This window comes from Bombus pyrosoma, linkage group LG9, assembly GCF_014825855.1.
Source record: "Bombus pyrosoma isolate SC7728 linkage group LG9, ASM1482585v1, whole genome shotgun sequence".
NCBI lineage: Eukaryota > Metazoa > Arthropoda > Insecta > Hymenoptera > Apidae > Bombus > Bombus pyrosoma.
The window spans coordinates 14,136,290-14,154,002 of NC_057778.1; the positions used below are offsets into that span (position 1 = coordinate 14,136,290).

The 17,713-nt window shown below is 29.2% G+C and overlaps 6 protein-coding genes across 15 annotated transcripts; 3 read left to right on the forward strand and 3 right to left on the reverse strand.

Moving 5' to 3' along the window:
• The first annotated feature begins 151 nt into the window (after positions 1–151).
• LOC122570943 (protein AATF) lies at positions 152–2,773 on the forward strand. Of its 7 annotated transcripts, none has more exons than XM_043734002.1 (3): positions 152–461; positions 936–1,230; positions 1,296–2,773. In XM_043734002.1, the coding sequence occupies exons 2-3, from the start codon at positions 1,019–1,021 to the stop codon at positions 2,638–2,640; spliced, it is 1,557 nt and encodes a 518-aa protein (XP_043589937.1). In that variant the 5' UTR covers positions 152–461; positions 936–1,018; the 3' UTR covers positions 2,641–2,773. The 7 variants fall into 7 exon arrangements, with proteins under 7 accessions (XP_043589937.1, XP_043589931.1, XP_043589934.1 ...); XM_043733996.1 differs by having other exon boundaries at positions 410–569; XM_043733999.1 differs by having other exon boundaries at positions 438–569; positions 921–1,230.
• A 140-nt stretch (positions 2,774–2,913) lies between these two features.
• LOC122570948 lies at positions 2,914–6,575 on the forward strand. The gene is made up of 3 exons (XM_043734008.1): positions 2,914–3,420; positions 3,743–4,066; positions 4,169–6,575. Exons 1-3 carry the CDS (start codon positions 3,266–3,268, stop codon positions 5,637–5,639), a joined length of 1,950 nt encoding a protein of 649 aa, XP_043589943.1. The 5' UTR covers positions 2,914–3,265; the 3' UTR covers positions 5,640–6,575.
• On the reverse strand, positions 6,562–9,998 carry LOC122570947 (ribosome biogenesis protein BOP1 homolog). The gene is made up of 8 exons (XM_043734007.1): positions 9,749–9,998; positions 8,728–9,615; positions 7,987–8,665; positions 7,717–7,926; positions 7,361–7,638; positions 7,194–7,293; positions 6,919–7,114; positions 6,562–6,846 (listed from the first exon to the last, which is right to left on the reverse strand). The coding sequence occupies exons 1-8, from the start codon at positions 9,857–9,859 to the stop codon at positions 6,693–6,695; spliced, it is 2,616 nt and encodes an 871-aa protein (XP_043589942.1). The 5' UTR covers positions 9,860–9,998; the 3' UTR covers positions 6,562–6,692.
• A 1,383-nt stretch (positions 9,999–11,381) lies between these two features.
• LOC122570950 (RAB6A-GEF complex partner protein 2) lies at positions 11,382–13,682 on the reverse strand. Of its 3 annotated transcripts, none has more exons than XM_043734013.1 (7): positions 13,552–13,682; positions 13,020–13,207; positions 12,830–12,951; positions 12,585–12,692; positions 12,342–12,491; positions 12,122–12,234; positions 11,382–12,040 (listed from the first exon to the last, which is right to left on the reverse strand). In XM_043734013.1, exons 2-7 carry the CDS (start codon positions 13,139–13,141, stop codon positions 11,510–11,512), a joined length of 1,146 nt encoding a protein of 381 aa, XP_043589948.1. In that variant the 5' UTR covers positions 13,142–13,207; positions 13,552–13,682; the 3' UTR covers positions 11,382–11,509. The 3 variants fall into 3 exon arrangements, with proteins under 3 accessions (XP_043589948.1, XP_043589947.1, XP_043589949.1); XM_043734012.1 differs by lacking the exon at positions 13,552–13,682 and adding an exon at positions 13,377–13,523; XM_043734014.1 differs by lacking the exon at positions 13,552–13,682 and having other exon boundaries at positions 12,585–12,702; positions 13,020–13,039.
• Positions 13,683–13,751: 69 nt separating this feature from the next.
• LOC122570952 (DNA repair protein XRCC4-like) lies at positions 13,752–14,891 on the forward strand. The gene is made up of 2 exons (XM_043734017.1): positions 13,752–13,899; positions 14,017–14,891. Exons 1-2 carry the CDS (start codon positions 13,768–13,770, stop codon positions 14,797–14,799), a joined length of 915 nt encoding a protein of 304 aa, XP_043589952.1. The 5' UTR covers positions 13,752–13,767; the 3' UTR covers positions 14,800–14,891.
• A 12-nt stretch (positions 14,892–14,903) lies between these two features.
• On the reverse strand, positions 14,904–17,702 carry LOC122570953 (achaete-scute complex protein T8). 2 transcript variants are annotated; one of them, XM_043734019.1, is made up of 4 exons: positions 17,493–17,702; positions 16,667–16,835; positions 16,388–16,588; positions 14,904–16,316 (listed from the first exon to the last, which is right to left on the reverse strand). In XM_043734019.1, exons 1-4 carry the CDS (start codon positions 17,532–17,534, stop codon positions 15,898–15,900), a joined length of 831 nt encoding a protein of 276 aa, XP_043589954.1. In that variant the 5' UTR covers positions 17,535–17,702; the 3' UTR covers positions 14,904–15,897. The 2 variants fall into 2 exon arrangements, with proteins under 2 accessions (XP_043589954.1, XP_043589953.1); XM_043734018.1 differs by having other exon boundaries at positions 14,904–16,328.
• Between the last annotated feature and the right edge of the window lie 11 nt (positions 17,703–17,713).

The window sequence follows — 17,713 nt, forward strand, 5'->3', positions numbered from 1 at the left end:
CTACAAAAACACTTTTAGATGTTGTATATACTATTAATTTCTTTAAATCAAAAACGTGTGTTGACTGAAATATAATTGCGTATTGTATAACACTAAAATTTGTAAATATACAATGAACCTTTTTTATTCAATGTATTGTATTTTTAAAGCAATCTATACATTATCATATGATTTATGTAAGTTAATAAATACATATGAAAGTAGTTACTTTGTATTATCGTAAATTTCCAAAAATATATAGCTTTCGAATTCTATATTCTTGAGCATCTTCATATTTGTCACTGTTACTAATGATATATCCATTTCTCAGTATCGAATACTAGAGTACTGTATAATACAGTTTAGTACAGTTGTACATACTACTATACGACTTGTGATACAGTCTGCTACTGAATACAGTTATAGAGATATATCGTGTGATCGAGTGTAAAGATATAGTACGTGAGGGAACTGAAAAAACGGTATTGAAATAGAAAGGGAACGTTTCATAGAGGTCTTTTGTGTCCTTGTCTAATAAGCATGCACATTCGTACAGTAAATATGAAGCGTAACACTGATAAAAGAACGGCGTAAGTATGCACGTCTGATCAAACAAGGATAGAACGGGCTTATATGCAACGTTTTCTTTCTATTCGTATATAGCATATACTTTCACTGTAACATATGACATGATTTGACATGACTTCGTCGCGCACTCTATTCTTATATCTCTATGAATACAATATAGGTAGTAGTATAATCTTGGAAATGTTATTCATTGTTCATGCGTGCAGTACATATGTATAGTACATAGTAGTATGTACATGAGTTCGGATAATATTATCAGTTTGCTATTAATTAACAATTACTAAAAATAAAATATAAATATATTGTATACAGACTTCAATGAAATTTTATAATCGATGATATAACAATTATAGGTTATGTTATTATAGGTTCATCAACCCGTATAGAAAGGTGCACGTGGTAAAATTCATCATTTATAGTTGAATTAATTCATATTTGTTTGACCGAAGCAATGGCTTTAAAAGCACAGAAGAAAACCTTAGCAGACAAAGTGAATTCATTAGTTACTACAACACCAGCAACTTTTAATTCGGACGATGAAGCGGAAGACACGAAAGCAAAATTAGTTGATCGTTATGATGAAAGTGATAATTCAGATAGTAATTTCCAAATTTCGGAGATACGTAAACGAAATGTGGATCTCTTGGATCAAGTGGACGAAAGGTATGAAATTTTACTTCAATTTTATTATAGAATTATTTAATGGGATCATTATTTCTCTACTATAGGTATAAAGGTAAAAAAGTTTCAAGAAAAGATATATATGAGGATGATGATGATGAAGATCAAAGCACATCAGAAAGTGAAGATGAAGAAATGAATAGTATGGAGGGAGAAAGTGATGATATCAACAACAGTAATAACGAAGAAGATATAGAAGATGATGATAGCAATATGGAGGATAATGAAAATGATGATTCGAATGAGGAAATGAGTTATGATAGTAAAATGAATTTAGAAAATGATTCTGAAAATGAAGATAGTAAGGATATTCTTTTTACAAAACAGGGGACAGATATCAAGACAATATCACAGATAAATATAAGAGCAGATATAGAAAAAGGTAGTTGTGTTAGAAATCAATTAAAGCTTTGGGAAAATTTGTTAGAAATAAGAATAAAATTACAAAAATGTTTAATTACGAGTAATCAAATGCCTCAGCATGATGTTTATCAAAATTTTAAAATGGATGCAGAATACACAAAAACAGCTAATGAAGTAAAAAATAAGTTGAAAATATTATTGAATAATATGTTACAGTTACAAACTTTCTTTTTAAAACAGTACCCTGAAACAAAAAATTTATCTATGTCTAATAAAAAAAGGAAAGCTGAAGAAAGCACAGATGAAATAGCAAATACAGAAGATCCAATGGATGAAGAAATTCTTTCGGATACAGAGAATGAAAATGAAGATGAAGATACAATTTCAGACAAATATAAAGAAAACTTTAACAAGAATGTATTTAGCAAAAAATTGAAACTTAAAGACTATGAAAAGATATTAAATGATAATCACAAATCATATATAGAATATAGAAATTCTGTTGTACAAAAATGGAATGAAAAAACAAGGATAACTAGTGGTAAATTAAATAAAGGTATGAGTGAAACAACTCTGAAACAAATTGAATTCGCTCTAAATGATAAGGAAAAGTTGCTTAAAAAAAGTCGATTGAAACGTTCAGAATATAAAATTGTTGGTAAGGAACAAGTAACAGAAGATAGTGATGGTAGAAGAATTCAAGACCATGATTCTGAAATTTACGATGATGATGACTTCTATCATCAACTTTTAAGAGATTTAATTGAATATAAATCATCTGATATCACTGATCCTATACAACTTAGTAAACAATGGATAAAATTACAGAATATGAGGCGAAAAATGAAAAGAAAAATAGATACAAGAGCTACTAAAGGTAGAAGAATACGTTATAATGTACATAATAAGTTAGTAAACTTTATGGCTCCTATTACAATAAATGATACATGGACAGATCATGCAAAGGATGAATTATATAGTTCTTTATTTGGCAGAATTAAACCACCAAATGTAGAAATTGGTCGTTAAGTTTAGGACAATTAATAAAATGTTAATTTTATATATTTTAATCAAAAATATTTTATAAGATTTACAGAAATTTGATAATGAAATACAGGCAAAAATAATTATAGTTAATATTATGCAATAAAATAAATAAAAAAATTTGTTTATTGTGTATATAATAATACAAGAGTGTTTAAAATTTTATACTTAATGATATTCATTTGAATATTATTTTTCTTAGTCTTATCAACAAAATGTATATATATAATTTTTTTAGTAAATAAAGTAACTTTAATATATTACTTGATTTAAAGTCATTATAAACAGATTGATCATATTCATTTTTTTATTATATTTCTAAGGAGAACATCAGACAGTTGAGTATAAAATATTTAATGTAAACGTGACTATTTATATAACCTGCAGGTATATTTTGCATATTTTTTCATATAACAGAGTTGCGCCCTCTATCCATTTCGTGTCAAAATAATAAACTGCATCAATTAAACGTGATTTACGTATAAAAATAATTTTGTCCAATTTTTTAATGCAAATGCATCACTGTGTGTCTCCTCTACATCCGTTCTTTTCTTAATCAACTACATCAAGCTTTAGAACCAGTAGTCTCACTATTGCATTTAGTTGATCCATGGTTCATGTCTATTTCGTTTCATTCTACCTAATTCGACCGGCGATTTCGCTCGAAGGAGCAGTTATGGATTCTGCTTGTCAAAATTCAGATTTTAGCACTAAATATTTGCTTGGTCAGTTAAATATAGCTAGAAAAGAAATTAATAATTTAAGGTATTATTTGCATTCTTCTGTCCCATCCTACCTTTATGAGTTTAAAGAATTACTCAGAGATATCAACAAGTTCTACTCAAACATGTTGTTTCCTGCATACTTACATATTTGTAGTGTACATATAATTATGTGTATGTATGTGTTCGTGTATACATGGAGTGTATGACTATTACACATACGTAAAATAAACGATATAATTAAAAATACTACAATTTTTATTAAAGTTAAAAATTTATTAAATTCATATTGTATTTTATACCTTATTAAAATTTTATTTTTACTAATATGTGACAGTTTATTGTATTAATTGTAATTTCCACAGACAACAAATAAAGAGTCTTCGATATATACATGAAAAAGATGTTGACAGCATAAAGCGTCTTTTGGAATCATTCAGAAATGGACCATCTATGTCTGACGCAAAAGTTATAGGTCCAGATGATGTGAAACCTAGCACTAGTACAGATGATGATACCATAAAATTAAAACCAATTGGAGTAATATCTACTTGGTTTCCTAGTAAACGTGGTACACCTAGACAAACTGGAGTCTGTGGAAAAGTACCAGGAAAATTGCTATTATATAATTCAATATTTACTAATCCTGATCATGCACTTGAAGGATTACAAGATTTCTCACATATGTGGTAAGATAATCTATTTAATAAGCAAATAGTTTATAGTAAACAATTTTTTTTTATTTTATTTATCCCTAAATAATTAATACAAAATTATTTTTCTCTCAATAGGGTTCTATTCTACTTTCATAGGAATGATTCAACACATGTTCGTGCCAAAGTTGCACCACCAAGATTAAATGGTACAAAGACAGGTGTATTTTCTACACGTTCTCCACACCGTCCATGTCCAATAGGTTTGAGTTTAGTAAAAATTACAACAATAGAAAATCATACAATTTATTTTGAAGGTGTAGACATGGTTGATCAATCACCTGTACTAGATATAAAACCTTATATACCACAGTATGATAGTCCTATATATTTTGAGAAATTAAGTAACAGATCGCAAGAATCTAATGTAGACGATGCATTTGAGTGCATAGAAGAAACTGCCAGAAATCAGACATGTGACACATTCAGTACTAATGTTAGTCTTGGAGATGAAACAAGAAGTTTACTTTCGGAATCTTATTATAGAAAAGTTATTAACAAAGTAAATCAAGAGACAGATGTTTCTAGAGACGAAGAAATTGCTTTAAGGTTACAAGCTGAAGAGTTCCAAAGAAATTCAAACTTTGAAAGTTATTCCAGTATGAGACATTTTTCTGAATTAAATGATATCAGTTTGCACAATAATAGCGCACTACAACATAGCATAGATGTAACCGATATACATAGAACTGCTCATACATTTTCCGACACCTTGTCTGATCCGCGGACAAGTTTGAATATAATAGGACATAATGTACTTTCGTCTAACGTGGAACAACCAGAAAGTTTAGTAGATATAAATAATAGATTACAAAATATTAACGTAAATGGTCGTACTAATATCGAACCAACGTACGGATCAAGAAATGTGGGATCTAATTACACAGAAACACATGCTTCTCGGTCTAGACTTTTAGATGGAGCTGATGGACCAAATACCATTTGTGGTACAGATATAGACTTAATTCATCGACGATCGTTAAATTCGAGAATTGATAATTCTCCTGTAAGGATGGGGGTGCGCGAAGCTCCTGATGGAGAAGAAGGATTAGAACCACAAATTCTTACTCCTTCACAACATTTACCGAATCAAGTAATAAGAACAATGTCAAACAATAGCTTACCAGACAGTGGAGACACACATTTAGTATTCTCTTCTGAATCGGGAAACGCTGAGAACAGAGAATCGGCAGCTAATATTTCTTCGGAGATAAGAATTCCAGAGTGGATATCGAGACCTCGAACACCTCTATGTGTAGTATTTAACGATCGTGCTTTGATTCAATTAAACGAGATTTTAGGAACTAAAATAAATGACCAAAAAATAGCCATTGAAAATGTACTTCGCGAGGATCCTAGATCGGTATATCTGAGACAACGATGGGGTAGCCAATTTTATACTTTCTTAATTCATGATTTACACATCACTTGTAGATTCGACGACAGCAGGGGTATAGTAACAGTTTTTCAAGTCAGACACGCTGGTCGTATTTGCGAATGTGGAGAGCCTGAATGGCAATGTTTGGGTCATTCACCACCCTCTTCTTAAACGTACGCATATGTGTATGTATGTATGTATGTATATGAATACGTGCATATTATTTTTAAATTTGTTGATTATATTGTAAAAGGTGATAGTAAAAAACTTAATTTATACACCTTTAGGATATTTTGTATGTCATATATATTCACTTTATTTGTGAATCATCGAATATTTCGTATTAGCCTAACATTTGTTAGTAAATTATGATTATATAATAAGTCAGAATTCGGGATGTTAAATAATCATTAGTAATTTAATCAAAAATATAAAAATTATAAATACAAAATTAATATGAAATTCTGTTGTGCAAATCAAACGTCAAAAAGATTATTCTTTACTCATTTACAAACGAAATTATTATCATCGTCATGTGCAATATAATTTTTAAATAAGTTTGCTTTCAGTAAACTAGAGACTTCAGTAATATACATTTCAAGATCTATTTCGATGTTTATTAAACAGAAAATCACTTTCTACATAAAAAATCGAACTTGATAAAGTATTCGATCACATAACTTTTTTACATCTTATAATTTTTGTATATTTCGAACTCATTTATTGATAACTTTACTAATGGAAACGATCTTTTCTTTTAAAATTTTTAAACTTCTTTCTACATACGTTTAAAAACTAGTCTTAGATCTTTCGCAAGTGCGTTATATATATTTAAAAGATTTATCTGATTTTTAATTTAAGATACATTTAGATATCAAGCCTTTATAAATCATATAAATTTTGATGTATAAGAATAGATAAATTTTTTATTATTTTGATTATAGAATATTTATTGTATAATCTTTCATGATCTTTTTGTCGTAATTATACTATCGTATTTTATCCTGTTACGATACAAACGTTCCTATATATTTACCTTTTGTAAAGGATTAAAATACAAAAGTTACGTTTCAAATTCACGCACAAAATAAAACATTTTGAAAAGAATTTATTCTAATTTTTATAGTTCTAAATAATTGTTCATAAAAAAATTTCTATGTTATGTAACATAATATTTGTTTCGTTGCATTATTTGTTAACTAAAACTATAAATACATATACAACTCAAGTATACATTCGTATTGTTGAATCTGCACCTGCAGAAAATACCCATGGTTGAATAGGGTGAAACATCACGTCCAAAATACCAAAGTCATTATAAGATTCATGATTGCATAATCTTTTAAGTGGTACAATTAATGCGTTTTGCAATAAATCACTGAAATACATTATAAAATAAATAGTACATAATGAACAATGGTCAAATAAATATAAATGCAAGTTATCTTACTTGTACACCATTCCATGGGAAACAATAAGACCTCTGTCATCAGCACCAGATGCAAAAAGTGGATATCGCTTATGAAATGCAACACTGCGAACGCCTGTACCATGTAAACGTAATGTCTGATAAGGTTTTGTACTTAAATCAAGATCAAACCAAAGCATTTTGCGATCGTATGTGCCTACTAAAATATTGTCACCTCCTGGAAATATAAGTACGATTATTAAACGAAATAATAATGATTTAAGTATTTACATTATTCATATAATGTCCAGTCTTACCTGGATGTATTGTCATTGATGATATCCATTGTGAATTTGATAGCAATTTTTTAATCATTTCCTGTTTTATTAAATCGTATATTCGAACATTTCGTTGAGTCTACAATTATTTTATTACAATTATATATTTAGAATTTTACGTTCAATTTATATTATTTTCTACTTACCGCTACGAATAAATAGGGTCTAATTGGATGAAACAAGACACACTGTATTAAACCTTTTGACCTAGTGAAAGGTAATTGAGATCTTCTTTTTGATAATTGATTTATTAAGACAGATCTGTTTTGACCATCTGGCATAACAGTGGCAAAATAATCACCTTTACCATGCCAAGTTACTTGTTTTACTGTTTTGAAATGATTTAAAATTACCCTAATTCCTTTAGTCCAATATTCATCTTCTGCTTGTTCCCACTGAACAGCAGTTTTCACTCTTTCACTTACTGCAACAAAGATACAAGTATACTTTTTCTATAAAGTATTTTTATGAAGTATTGTATAGAAACTATATTTTACAATACCTATAACATCACTTTGAGGTACTATTTCTAATAATTGATTTGTTTTATTAGTAATTAAATGATCTCCAACACTAGGATTTATTAATAGAACCTTTTTATCTGCAGCTACCGCTATAAGCGATAAAGATTGATTTGGACACCATGCCACAGATCTAATTATCCCCCCACATGGTATTGTTTTTATACACCTGCCTGTTGCTATTTCCCATACTGTAAAACAATGAACACTGTTAAATATAACGTATAATATTTCATAGAAGATATACTTACTTTTTAAATTCATATCATCACCACCAGAAGCTATATATTGTCCCATTGGTTCTGCTGTAATACTTCTTACCATATCTGTGTGACCTTTAAATACCATAGACATTGTTGTAGGGAAAGGTTGTAGATCCTTTGGACTTGGCAATTGAGGCACTAAGGCTTCTGGTTCTATTGTTAATCTCATTTTCAATGCTCTAGGGCACAAATACAAATCTAGGCATCTTTGAAATCTTTCTTTAACGTATTTAGGATAGGCAGGTACTTCGCGGAGAGCGTTATATTTTTGTGGAATGAAGTGTAATTTTCGTTTCCATGGTGTTGTCTGTAATTTATTCCATTCTTTTAGTTCCTTTTTATCGAATAAGTATTCTGGGGGAGGATTATAGCTTTCTGCATGTCCAGGTAAATGCCTTTTTGGCGGTGGGATATGTTTATGAATTCTACGCATTTCTTCAGCTTGATCATCTGATTGCCACAACATGTAAAATTGTGGTTCATTTCTTTTCTTCTCCCTTTCTTTCTTTAATTCCGCTGTTGATTTTATCCAACCCATCTTAAGTGCATGAACTAATTTTGATACTTTTTTAGCTTCTGATTTAGATGGTAAAAATGAACGTTTATGTTCAGGAAATTTACGTAATGGTGTCTTCATCACCTCTGAAGTGAACCACTCTACCCATGGCTGTAAGATAACAACATAAAAATGTAATTCCTGAATCACTAATAAATTAGAAAAATACTTACAGCATATTCATCAAAAGTTATGTCCGGAATTTTTCGTTTTTGTATCCTCGTAATCAAATCTATATCTGCTTCACTTAATACAACATCTTGCCCAGTCTGAGGATCCTTAATTGTTCTCCAAAAATCAGGATCTTCCATTCTTTTCAAAAAATTGTCTAACTGGTCACCTTTTTCAGGTTTTATAATTTTTTTACCATCCCAATCATAACCAATATGATCATATTCATCATACCACTTCATTGGTATGTTTCCAACTGTGTTACGAATATCTTCTTCATCAGAACTATCATATTCATATTCATCTACTTGTTGATCTGTTACTAACTTATCATGATTTGCATTTTCATTATGTATACTAGATTCTGTATTCTTCTTAGTACTGCTTTCTTTACATCTTTCTAAATCTAATTTTAAATTTTCTTTATTTTGTACCTTACCTTTTTGTATATCTTTACCAGTATTTGATTCGTCTGATTTATTAATTTTATTTATAAGAGTTTTGCTTTGTTTCTTAATCTGTAATTTATTAGATATATTCCTATTATTAATATTAAACATAGAAGATCCACCTTTTTTTATTTTTACAAATTCATTATCTTTAGATGTTGAGGGAGTTTCAGAATTTTCACTTCTTTTTTTCAAATTTTCATCTTCGCTTTCATCAAGAGAAATATTTTCTTCTTCACTTTCAGAATAATCTTCATCAAGACCAAGATCATCTGAATCTGTCTGAAAGCTTAATTCATCTTCTTCATCATCAGATTTAAAGACAATTGGATCTTGTTCAGTGTCTGATACAGGAATATCTTCATTTTCATTTATTTCATCATCTGAACTTTCATCATTGTTATTTACTTCAGCAGACAATAAATCTTCAGTACCTGAATCCTAAATAATATTTTTCGTGTCATGAAATATAAATAATAAATAACATTTTCGAAGTACATATATTTAATAATAATTTAAGCAATTTGGTTATGTTTTCTTATAGGTTAGAACATATCGATGGAAGAAATGTTACCGATTCTTCTTCAAATGCAGGTTTCGGTGAATCCGTTTCTCCTTCTTTAACATTATTTGCAGTTTTTACGTTATTTAGCTTCCTCTTTGAAGTTTTTCGTTGATTCTTCATCTTCTTTTTCGCATGTATACAAGTAATAATAAGGTTATGTATGCTTCACGTGTTGTCGAGTACTTTAAATTTAGTTATATGAGAGTGTGAACTATCAAATAATATGTATGAGTTCTTTAGACAAAGGGAGGGGATTTTGGCGCTCCTCTCGCCAATATTAAAGCGAGACACCTTCGCGTTCAAAGGTTCAGCTAGCTGCACGCTCACAACTGATTGGCCAACCGTTTCGAAAATTCAGAAGCCGTAGCAATGAGCTAAAGAAGATGCCTTGCAGAACAAGAGTAATAAGAAAGATTGAATAGCGCAATACGTTAGAATAGGTTGACTGCGTGTACATAGAGAAGTGAGGCGTTAAGATAAATTTGTGCTGAGAATACTGTCCCAGAAAAGTATTCACGAATAAAAGGTTGTGTGGGGTTAATTTCCACCCCTCGGTATCCGATACATAATCGTCCCCTCGAAACGTCATATTTTAGTAATAAGCTCGAATAAGTACTTACAATTGTACGTGTATACTAAAGAATTCCTAAAGAGAAATAAATATCTATTTAATATATGAATTTGTCATTGATTTTTATAAAACGATATTATCTACTTGCTCCCCATTTTATTAACTTGATAAGAATAAATTAATAAGTCAGTTTTAATTGACAATAATCACATTGGTTAATTGCTTACAAAAAAGTTGAATATCTTTTATTAAACACATTAAAATCCAAAGTGCAATTAATAAAATTTTCATTTTCTGAATGATAACACTGTGAAGAACATCGCTGCGTAACCGAACGGGGAGATCTCTCTTTTTAATTCTAGCAACGCGTTTTCCTTTTTTTTTGTTGTTATTATCAGTTATTGTTTACCTGGAATTGTTCCCAATTAATTGCACCACTTTTTCCGCTTTTATAAATATACAATAAAATACACCAATTTAGTGATGTTAAAATTAATTAAAAAGTTACACTATCAGTTATGACTAAATAAAGTTATAATCGAACGATGCCACACTATAAAAAAATATTAAAATGCATTATGAATTTTTAATTTCACGTTCAAATCGTGTTATTTATCTTTTGTCATCTTTAATATTTTTAATTTTACCTATATTTTTTGCATAAACTACAAAAGGTAATTGTTATATACTTTTAATTTGATGTTTTGTATAAACATTATGTGAAATCGTTAAATAAAATCATTATCGCAAAATATAATTAGTCACTTAAATAATTTTAGACTTCTTTGTTTTTTAAGTAGTGAATATTAGTCCTCGATACTTGGAAAAATGTGTGGTGGACATCGTATAGGTTGACTTGTCAGAAAGCGGTGAAAATGTGCAACTCGCTGTAACGCGCGCAGTTGGCTAAGTGTTAAATAAATGATTTATAGATATACAAAAAAGACATGCATTTATAAGATTCTTTACTATTGTGTGAATAGAATATTTAAAATATATGAATTATTTGTTATCAAAATGATTTGCTCTGATAAATTCATATTACATAAATAAAGCATTTCATCTATTTACGCTTTTTAATATACATTATTTTTTCGACATTGTTATATTAATAATTAAGAAAATGTATGGTTTAATAACTATTAATGAAAAATAATAAACCTCTTTGAATTTCCAATATAACAAAATTTCACAATTTGTTATATCACTGTATTATATCTAGTTTGTTGTGCAGTATTAGGCGGCGTAGTTGTTGGATGAATATGAACAGGTAAATCCCATGTCATCGTTTCAACATCCAAGATCAATGGTCCTTGCCAGTTAACAGTACTTTTATTGGGCATTTCTACTAATTTTGAAGTCGTAACAAATTCGAAGTGTAGTCTCCATTTTAGTGTCATTAAATCAGTAGTAAAATCTGGTGTTACATGTAATGGTATGGGTAATACCAAATGGGAATATTTTAAACCCATACACATTTCATGGTGTTTGTTGTAACTGACTAAAGTTGGTGTTGAGGCCTTTCCTCGTCTGTACTCCTCTGAAATATGTTCCTCTGATTGCAACGCAACAGATACTTGCGCACAAGAAACGGTAGCATTCGAAAAATCAAACGTTCCAACTATGTCTTCTCCAAGTTTATACGAATTTTTAAAAAGACAAAATCTCACAACGCGCCCACGTCCATTTGTAATATTATAGAAATTTGGACTGCGTCTAGCTGTTAAATTCTAAATGTAAAAATAAAATATTAATTAATACTGCATTTATATAACAAATATAAATTTTGATGTAAAAAGAAACTAATAAACCTGAAGAGTTTGTAGCGCAACGTCTAATGGAGTATCTCTGTGTTGTGTTTCCATGAATGGATTATTTGGACTCAAGTCAACACTATCATTACAAGCAGTTACTTCAGGCAATTCTACAAATTCATAAATAAAAGCAACAGCTTCAGTCACAATTTCTCTACATTGATTTAGTAGAAGTAGTGCCAAATTATTAAAATTATAAAATTAAATAATATACTACCACTTAAAGAAAGTACTCTGAATGGAACTCTAAGTAGCTTTATAGCTGTGTTTACTCGTTGTGTTCCAATTGTGATTTTATATGAATACTTTACTGCATGTCCTCTATAAGATGGAGGTGCATCACTTGGAATTGTCTCCCGATAAATATCTGCAAAATTTAAACATTAAACAAAAATTTATTTATACAATTTTAATCATATTTTTGGTCTATAATATGTTCAAGTTCCAATTAGATACTCACATGTTTTACTTTCACCAGGAGATAATCTTAAATCACAAAATAAAATTTTTGGCTTTGTATTTAGAACAACATGACCATTATCCTGTTGCCATGGTGCAAAGGTTGTATCTGCAAAACACTTATTATAAAAAACAAACTGAATGAATTAAAAAGTTACATTCAAAATAATTAAAATCAAAGAAAGAAATTCTATATTTCTTCATGCAACAATTAGAAATAATTATTTTAAAATACCATAGACTTACTTGCATTAATAGCTGCTAATTGTGCTGTCATGTTCAGCTTCTCTGAGAAAACAATTTTATTATTTGTGGAACATTGACAATGAACTTGTGCACTAGCCCATGCGAGACTCTCAAAAATATCACTAGAATTAATTATAATTTATGTATAAAAATTTAGCTCTTTAATATAAATAAATAAATTACATATTACCTATGACTTTGAGATATTTGATGAATTGGATTTAATGGATTACTAAATGTGACCAAACATTCTATAACTTCGCCAGAAAAATATACAGGTCCTCTAATTAGTTTTGCTGTTATCTCAATCATGATTTTTATTATAAAAATTATGAATATACATTTAAGTAAATCTCACAATATATTACTTGTTGTTTTCTGGAATATATTAATTCATATCAAAAATTTGTTTCATAATATTTTATACTATATATTATAATTGTATAATAAATCAATTTTTTTATTCAATTATGTCAAACGAAATTCAAAATAAATTTCATACATATATTTTCAATTTATAAAATGAATATTTTAAACATTATTTCACCATTTTATTTGTCCATATTCTATTTTGACGTTTAAGATTCCAAGCATTAATCTAAGTCTAGAACTATATGAACATAAAAGAACCAATAACTACTATTACACACGTTACACACGGTCTACACGGCTTAATACAGAAAACTTAAATGTCAGTTTACAATCAAAATATATGTACTTACATCTCTGTTCCTTGATATGTTTTATTTTCCTTGCTGTTCATATGCTTTATCTTCACTTGATAATACAACATGTAGTTATTGATATTATTGGTTATTAGAAGCGCTCGTTACAGTGATACAACTTATTAACAAAATGTTATTTATTTTTTTAATATTCCAACCAATTTTTTGCTTTAAATGACATAACCTACTTAATAACAATTACATATAATTGCAATGACAAAAATAACGGCATGTAAAATTTTTAATCAAATTGATAACAAATATTATACACTTCACGTAGAATGGTTTAATTTACATTTTAAGGTAATGCTGTTAAATTCAACAATGTCCCCGTTAACTGGTGAGGTTAGTTCACAAATCAAAGAAATTCAAAATTTGAATTTAATTAATGTAAATCCTAAAAAATATATAAGTTTTGTTATTTTTTGATTGAAAATGATTAACAAACAAATTACATTGTAGATGAACGCCAAAAATATAAATGATTTTTCTAATGAATTATCTAAATCATCTGATGAGTATATCGAAGAGACGAAGAAAATACTTCGTGGGAAAGATACAAAAATTCAGTTTTTCCTCCAAGACAAAATTTTAGAATGGAAAAGTAATGTATGGACTCTTGGAAGAATTGAATTGTGTGTTATTTCAGATTTTCAAGTAAGGGAAAGTTTTCAACAATTGCTAAAATTTTATCAAAACATTCAAGATAAAATGACAGCATTAGAAGACGAAAATAAAAAATTAGTAAATGTAAATAAAGAAATAAATTCAAAGATGGAAAAATTAATAGAAATCAAAATTACTATGGAACAGGATCTTTATAAGAAGTTTATAATAGTTTTAAATTCAAAGAAAAAGAAAATTAAAGAATTACAAGATGCTATAAAAAAGAAAGAAAATGTTAAAGAATCAGTTTTTGATGCATGTACAGACGAAGAATCTGAGAAAGAAGATGAAACTGTGAAAGATATTTCCACATTTATCAAAGTTAGTAAAAGAAAGTTACCTAATTATAATAGCCCAAAAAGTATCCAAAAAAGTGAAAAAACAAATCATATTGTTGCTGATAAAATAATTCCTAAGGCATCCACCAGTAAAGATTATGCAAAAAATGAAGTACATACTGCAGATGAGTATGTAAAAAAAATGAATAAGAATGAAGAAGAAAGTTGTAGTCCTAAGAAATCAAGAAGTAGTCTGAATTTTGTTGAAGAAGAATCTGAGGAAGAATTATTTTCTCAATAATGCAAGTTGATCTATTTATAACTTTTATTTACAATTGTACATATTTTAAAACACAGATTGTGCAATAAATAATTGGGATTAGTATTTCTTAATTTAATGAAACTTAATTCATTAAATTATTTTAATTGTTTAACTGTTTTAATTTAAGATCTTTATATAAAATGTTTTTAATTTAACAATGTATAAAGTATATATGAACTATTAACGTAAATATTATACAACATATAATATTGCTGTAAGTACATACAGTGATTTTTCAAAAGTAAGAATGATTTTGATGTATATGAATTTTGTAATTAATTACATAATTGTAATATACATATTGAATAAATTCCTTTTACTACCTTTTAAAAGAGGGAGTATTAGAAAAGGAAAAACTACTTTATTAAATTTTATAAATTACTGTACTATCCTCTAAACGTAAAAGCAAGTTCAATAATCCGGAATATGTAAAACTTCTTTTTTCTTATTCAATTCCGTAAAATTACCAAAAATTATTTATTCGAAAAAGATTAATTTATCAGCGATGCGCGGTGGTACGATTACTTTCACTTCATAAAAATCTTCTCTAAATATTCTTAAAAAATCCTCCAGAATATAGAAATCCAAAATATTTAAATGTTTAATTAAATATTAATTATCGTCGTTTACTCATTGCAAGTGAGAAACCGGGTTATTTAACACTAGAACTACCACGTGGGTCAAAATGGCTGTTTGGACCTCTTTTTCTCCATTTTCGACTTTCGTTGAACTCACAGAAGCAGCAAAGTATAGCATATGGCTCATGTTGCAGACTAGAGCCGAGGTGTCTCGTCCTGACCAACCAGATGGTCCTGAGAGCTTGCACTCTAGGGCTAATACAATAATCTATGCAAAGGTCTTCTGTAGAGATGCATTAAATAAGCGTATTTCATTCCCTCTCCTATAAAGACCGTACTACAAACTTCATACCGGGCACATAAAGTATTTAATACGGTAATTATGGTTTACTAATTACTTTTAATCAAATATCCATTTCTTGTTGTAGAGATTGAATTCGTACGTCATTTCTGCCTGAAAGATCTTAGGAAGATCAATGGTAATTTCATTGCGAGTGTATTAATGTCGTGCTTCATAAAAAAATTGTCGATCATTTTGTTCCGGTTGTACTCGAGGGTGAATAGATGAAGATAACGTTGACAGCGAGGGATTAACGAACGGTGCGTGATAATCGTAACGACAATAAGCTAACGATTCCCATCGAGGTGTATGTTGCATATCCAAAGAAGTATTTGTAGTAATTGGTGCACTATTAGCATAGTAACTCCTCTCAGATACGCTTGGAGGGTAACTGTATTGTGGTTCTAAAAGACTTTGGAGGTGTCGTATGTACGTAATCGCATGCCTAAGTGATTCGATCTTCGAAAGCTTTTTGCCGGGTGGTTTACAAATCGGAAGCTTCGATCGTAGAAGTTCGAAAGCACGATTCATGTCACGCATTCTTGTCCGTTCACGATCGCAAGCTGATTTTTTGTAATCTGAGAATAAAACTAAAATTAATTTAATAGTAGTAATATCTAAATTTTTAGTTGTTTATTATTTTCTCCACCTTTCTCAGTTTGCGATGGTTCTCTTTGGATCGATTTTATGTTGGTTTCATGAAGAATTTCTAAATGAGGATGAGTGTTTATCACTTCCGGTTCGGGAACTCTTATCACAAATACTCGATCGTTATTTTGTTGACGATCTTCGAAGTTTTCATCCTGCCATGATCTTCTCACAAAGTGTCGTCGAGATATATTTGTATTTTCTATACATAAATACTTTGTTGTTATTCTTTAATTATTTTTTGATAATTATTATTTTTAAATATTGATATAAATTATACCTGACCCATGTCTTATTAATTGATTCTGCAAATATTGATCGACGTTGGGAATCTTAGACGGTGAGCTTTCTTCTTGACTTAAAATTTCTTGCTGTTGCTTAGAATTTTTATCTAGATCCAACAATATAGGCGAATGAGCGCATTCTTCATTAGTGCTATCATTTTCTGACTAAAAACAAAAAGAATTTGTTTTCAAGTATTCCATTTTATAAGATGGAGATCATAGGGCATATTTCAACTTTCATAGTTTTTCAACTTAAGATGGCAGAGTTAAGTGACTCACTCAGTATAATTATAATTATAATTATAAGTATAATTTCATAAGTCCTTTCTTTTTTAAAAATGCTTTTTAAAGTAGCAAATTCTTACCTAATATATATCGATTGGTTTAATCATCTAAAACGTTTATTCGTTTAATTCTTGCTCTCGAGTTTAAACGCGCTTTTCTCGAAAGAGTATTTCAATCGTTAATATCTTAAAAACAAATTTTCTAGTTAGATTGAAAATTCGCACAATTATTCTTTACACATATACTTTTCGCTTGATTTAAAATCAAGTAAATATATTACAACTTTCAATTCATTTATGAGTCGCAAAGTGAAAACACACCGAAAAAAAGTTTAAATACATTAACTAATAACCAGTACTAATTGCCAAAAAAATGTTAAAACTTTAAATATGAATGAATATGTACAGAAACTTTCAAGATGCTATATAGTATAGTTTTCCCAAACGAAAATTCTCAAAATATCCTATAAAGTTACGTCTCCTAGTAGGAATACTTCTGACTTCGGACTCATGTCAGCAAGGGGTTGAAGGATTTTACCTCGTTTCTCGACAATTCGTTGCCGTATTCCTCCGAGTCCATGCCGAAAAATCGAACTGTTACCAATAAAGATACCGGCTGATCGTTCCTGGGACAATTTGGACAAGAAAGTTCCAAAGGTACTGTCGATCTACCTTCTTCGAGAAACTTTCCTAAGGCATATATCACACACGACTGTCGAACTCGTTTGTCGTTGGATAAGATGTGGATCGGTCACAGAC

What these genes read in the sequence shown, in the direction of transcription:
- LOC122570943 (XM_043734002.1), top strand. Translation starts at nt 1,019, where the DNA reads ATGGCTTTAAAAGCACAGAAGAAAACCTTAGCAGACAAAGTGAATTCA. An exon ending in TTGGATCAAGTGGACGAAAG is followed by an intron (nt 1,231 to 1,295) that starts GTATGAAATTTT and finishes TCTCTACTATAG; the next exon opens with GTATAAAGGTAAAAAAGTTT.
- LOC122570948 (XM_043734008.1), top strand. Translation starts at nt 3,266, where the DNA reads ATGGTTCATGTCTATTTCGTTTCATTCTACCTAATTCGACCGGCGATT. An exon ending in AAAGAAATTAATAATTTAAG is followed by an intron (nt 3,421 to 3,742) that starts GTATTATTTGCA and finishes TAATTTCCACAG; the next exon opens with ACAACAAATAAAGAGTCTTC. An exon ending in CAAGATTTCTCACATATGTG is followed by an intron (nt 4,067 to 4,168) that starts GTAAGATAATCT and finishes TTCTCTCAATAG; the next exon opens with GGTTCTATTCTACTTTCATA.
- LOC122570947 (XM_043734007.1), bottom strand. Translation starts at nt 9,859, where the DNA reads ATGAAGAATCAACGAAAAACTTCAAAGAGGAAGCTAAATAACGTAAAA. An exon ending in TGATGATATGAATTTAAAAA is followed by an intron (nt 7,927 to 7,986) that starts GTAAGTATATCT and finishes ATTGTTTTACAG; the next exon opens with TATGGGAAATAGCAACAGGC. An exon ending in ACCTCAAAGTGATGTTATAG is followed by an intron (nt 7,639 to 7,716) that starts GTATTGTAAAAT and finishes TCTTTGTTGCAG; the next exon opens with TAAGTGAAAGAGTGAAAACT.
- LOC122570950 (XM_043734013.1), bottom strand. Translation starts at nt 13,141, where the DNA reads ATGATTGAGATAACAGCAAAACTAATTAGAGGACCTGTATATTTTTCT. An exon ending in ATTAGCAGCTATTAATGCAA is followed by an intron (nt 12,693 to 12,829) that starts GTAAGTCTATGG and finishes AGTGTTTTGCAG; the next exon opens with ATACAACCTTTGCACCATGG. An exon ending in TTGCGCTACAAACTCTTCAG is followed by an intron (nt 12,041 to 12,121) that starts GTTTATTAGTTT and finishes TTTTACATTTAG; the next exon opens with AATTTAACAGCTAGACGCAG.
- LOC122570952 (XM_043734017.1), top strand. Translation starts at nt 13,768, where the DNA reads ATGACAAAAATAACGGCATGTAAAATTTTTAATCAAATTGATAACAAA. An exon ending in TGTCCCCGTTAACTGGTGAG is followed by an intron (nt 13,900 to 14,016) that starts GTTAGTTCACAA and finishes ATTACATTGTAG; the next exon opens with ATGAACGCCAAAAATATAAA.
- LOC122570953 (XM_043734018.1), bottom strand. Translation starts at nt 17,534, where the DNA reads ATGGACTCGGAGGAATACGGCAACGAATTGTCGAGAAACGAG. An exon ending in ACGAATTGTCGAGAAACGAG is followed by an intron (nt 16,836 to 17,492) that starts GTAAAATCCTTC and finishes TTTTGTTTTTAG; the next exon opens with TCAGAAAATGATAGCACTAA. An exon ending in ACCATCGCAAACTGAGAAAG is followed by an intron (nt 16,329 to 16,387) that starts GTGGAGAAAATA and finishes AATTAATTTTAG; the next exon opens with TTTTATTCTCAGATTACAAA.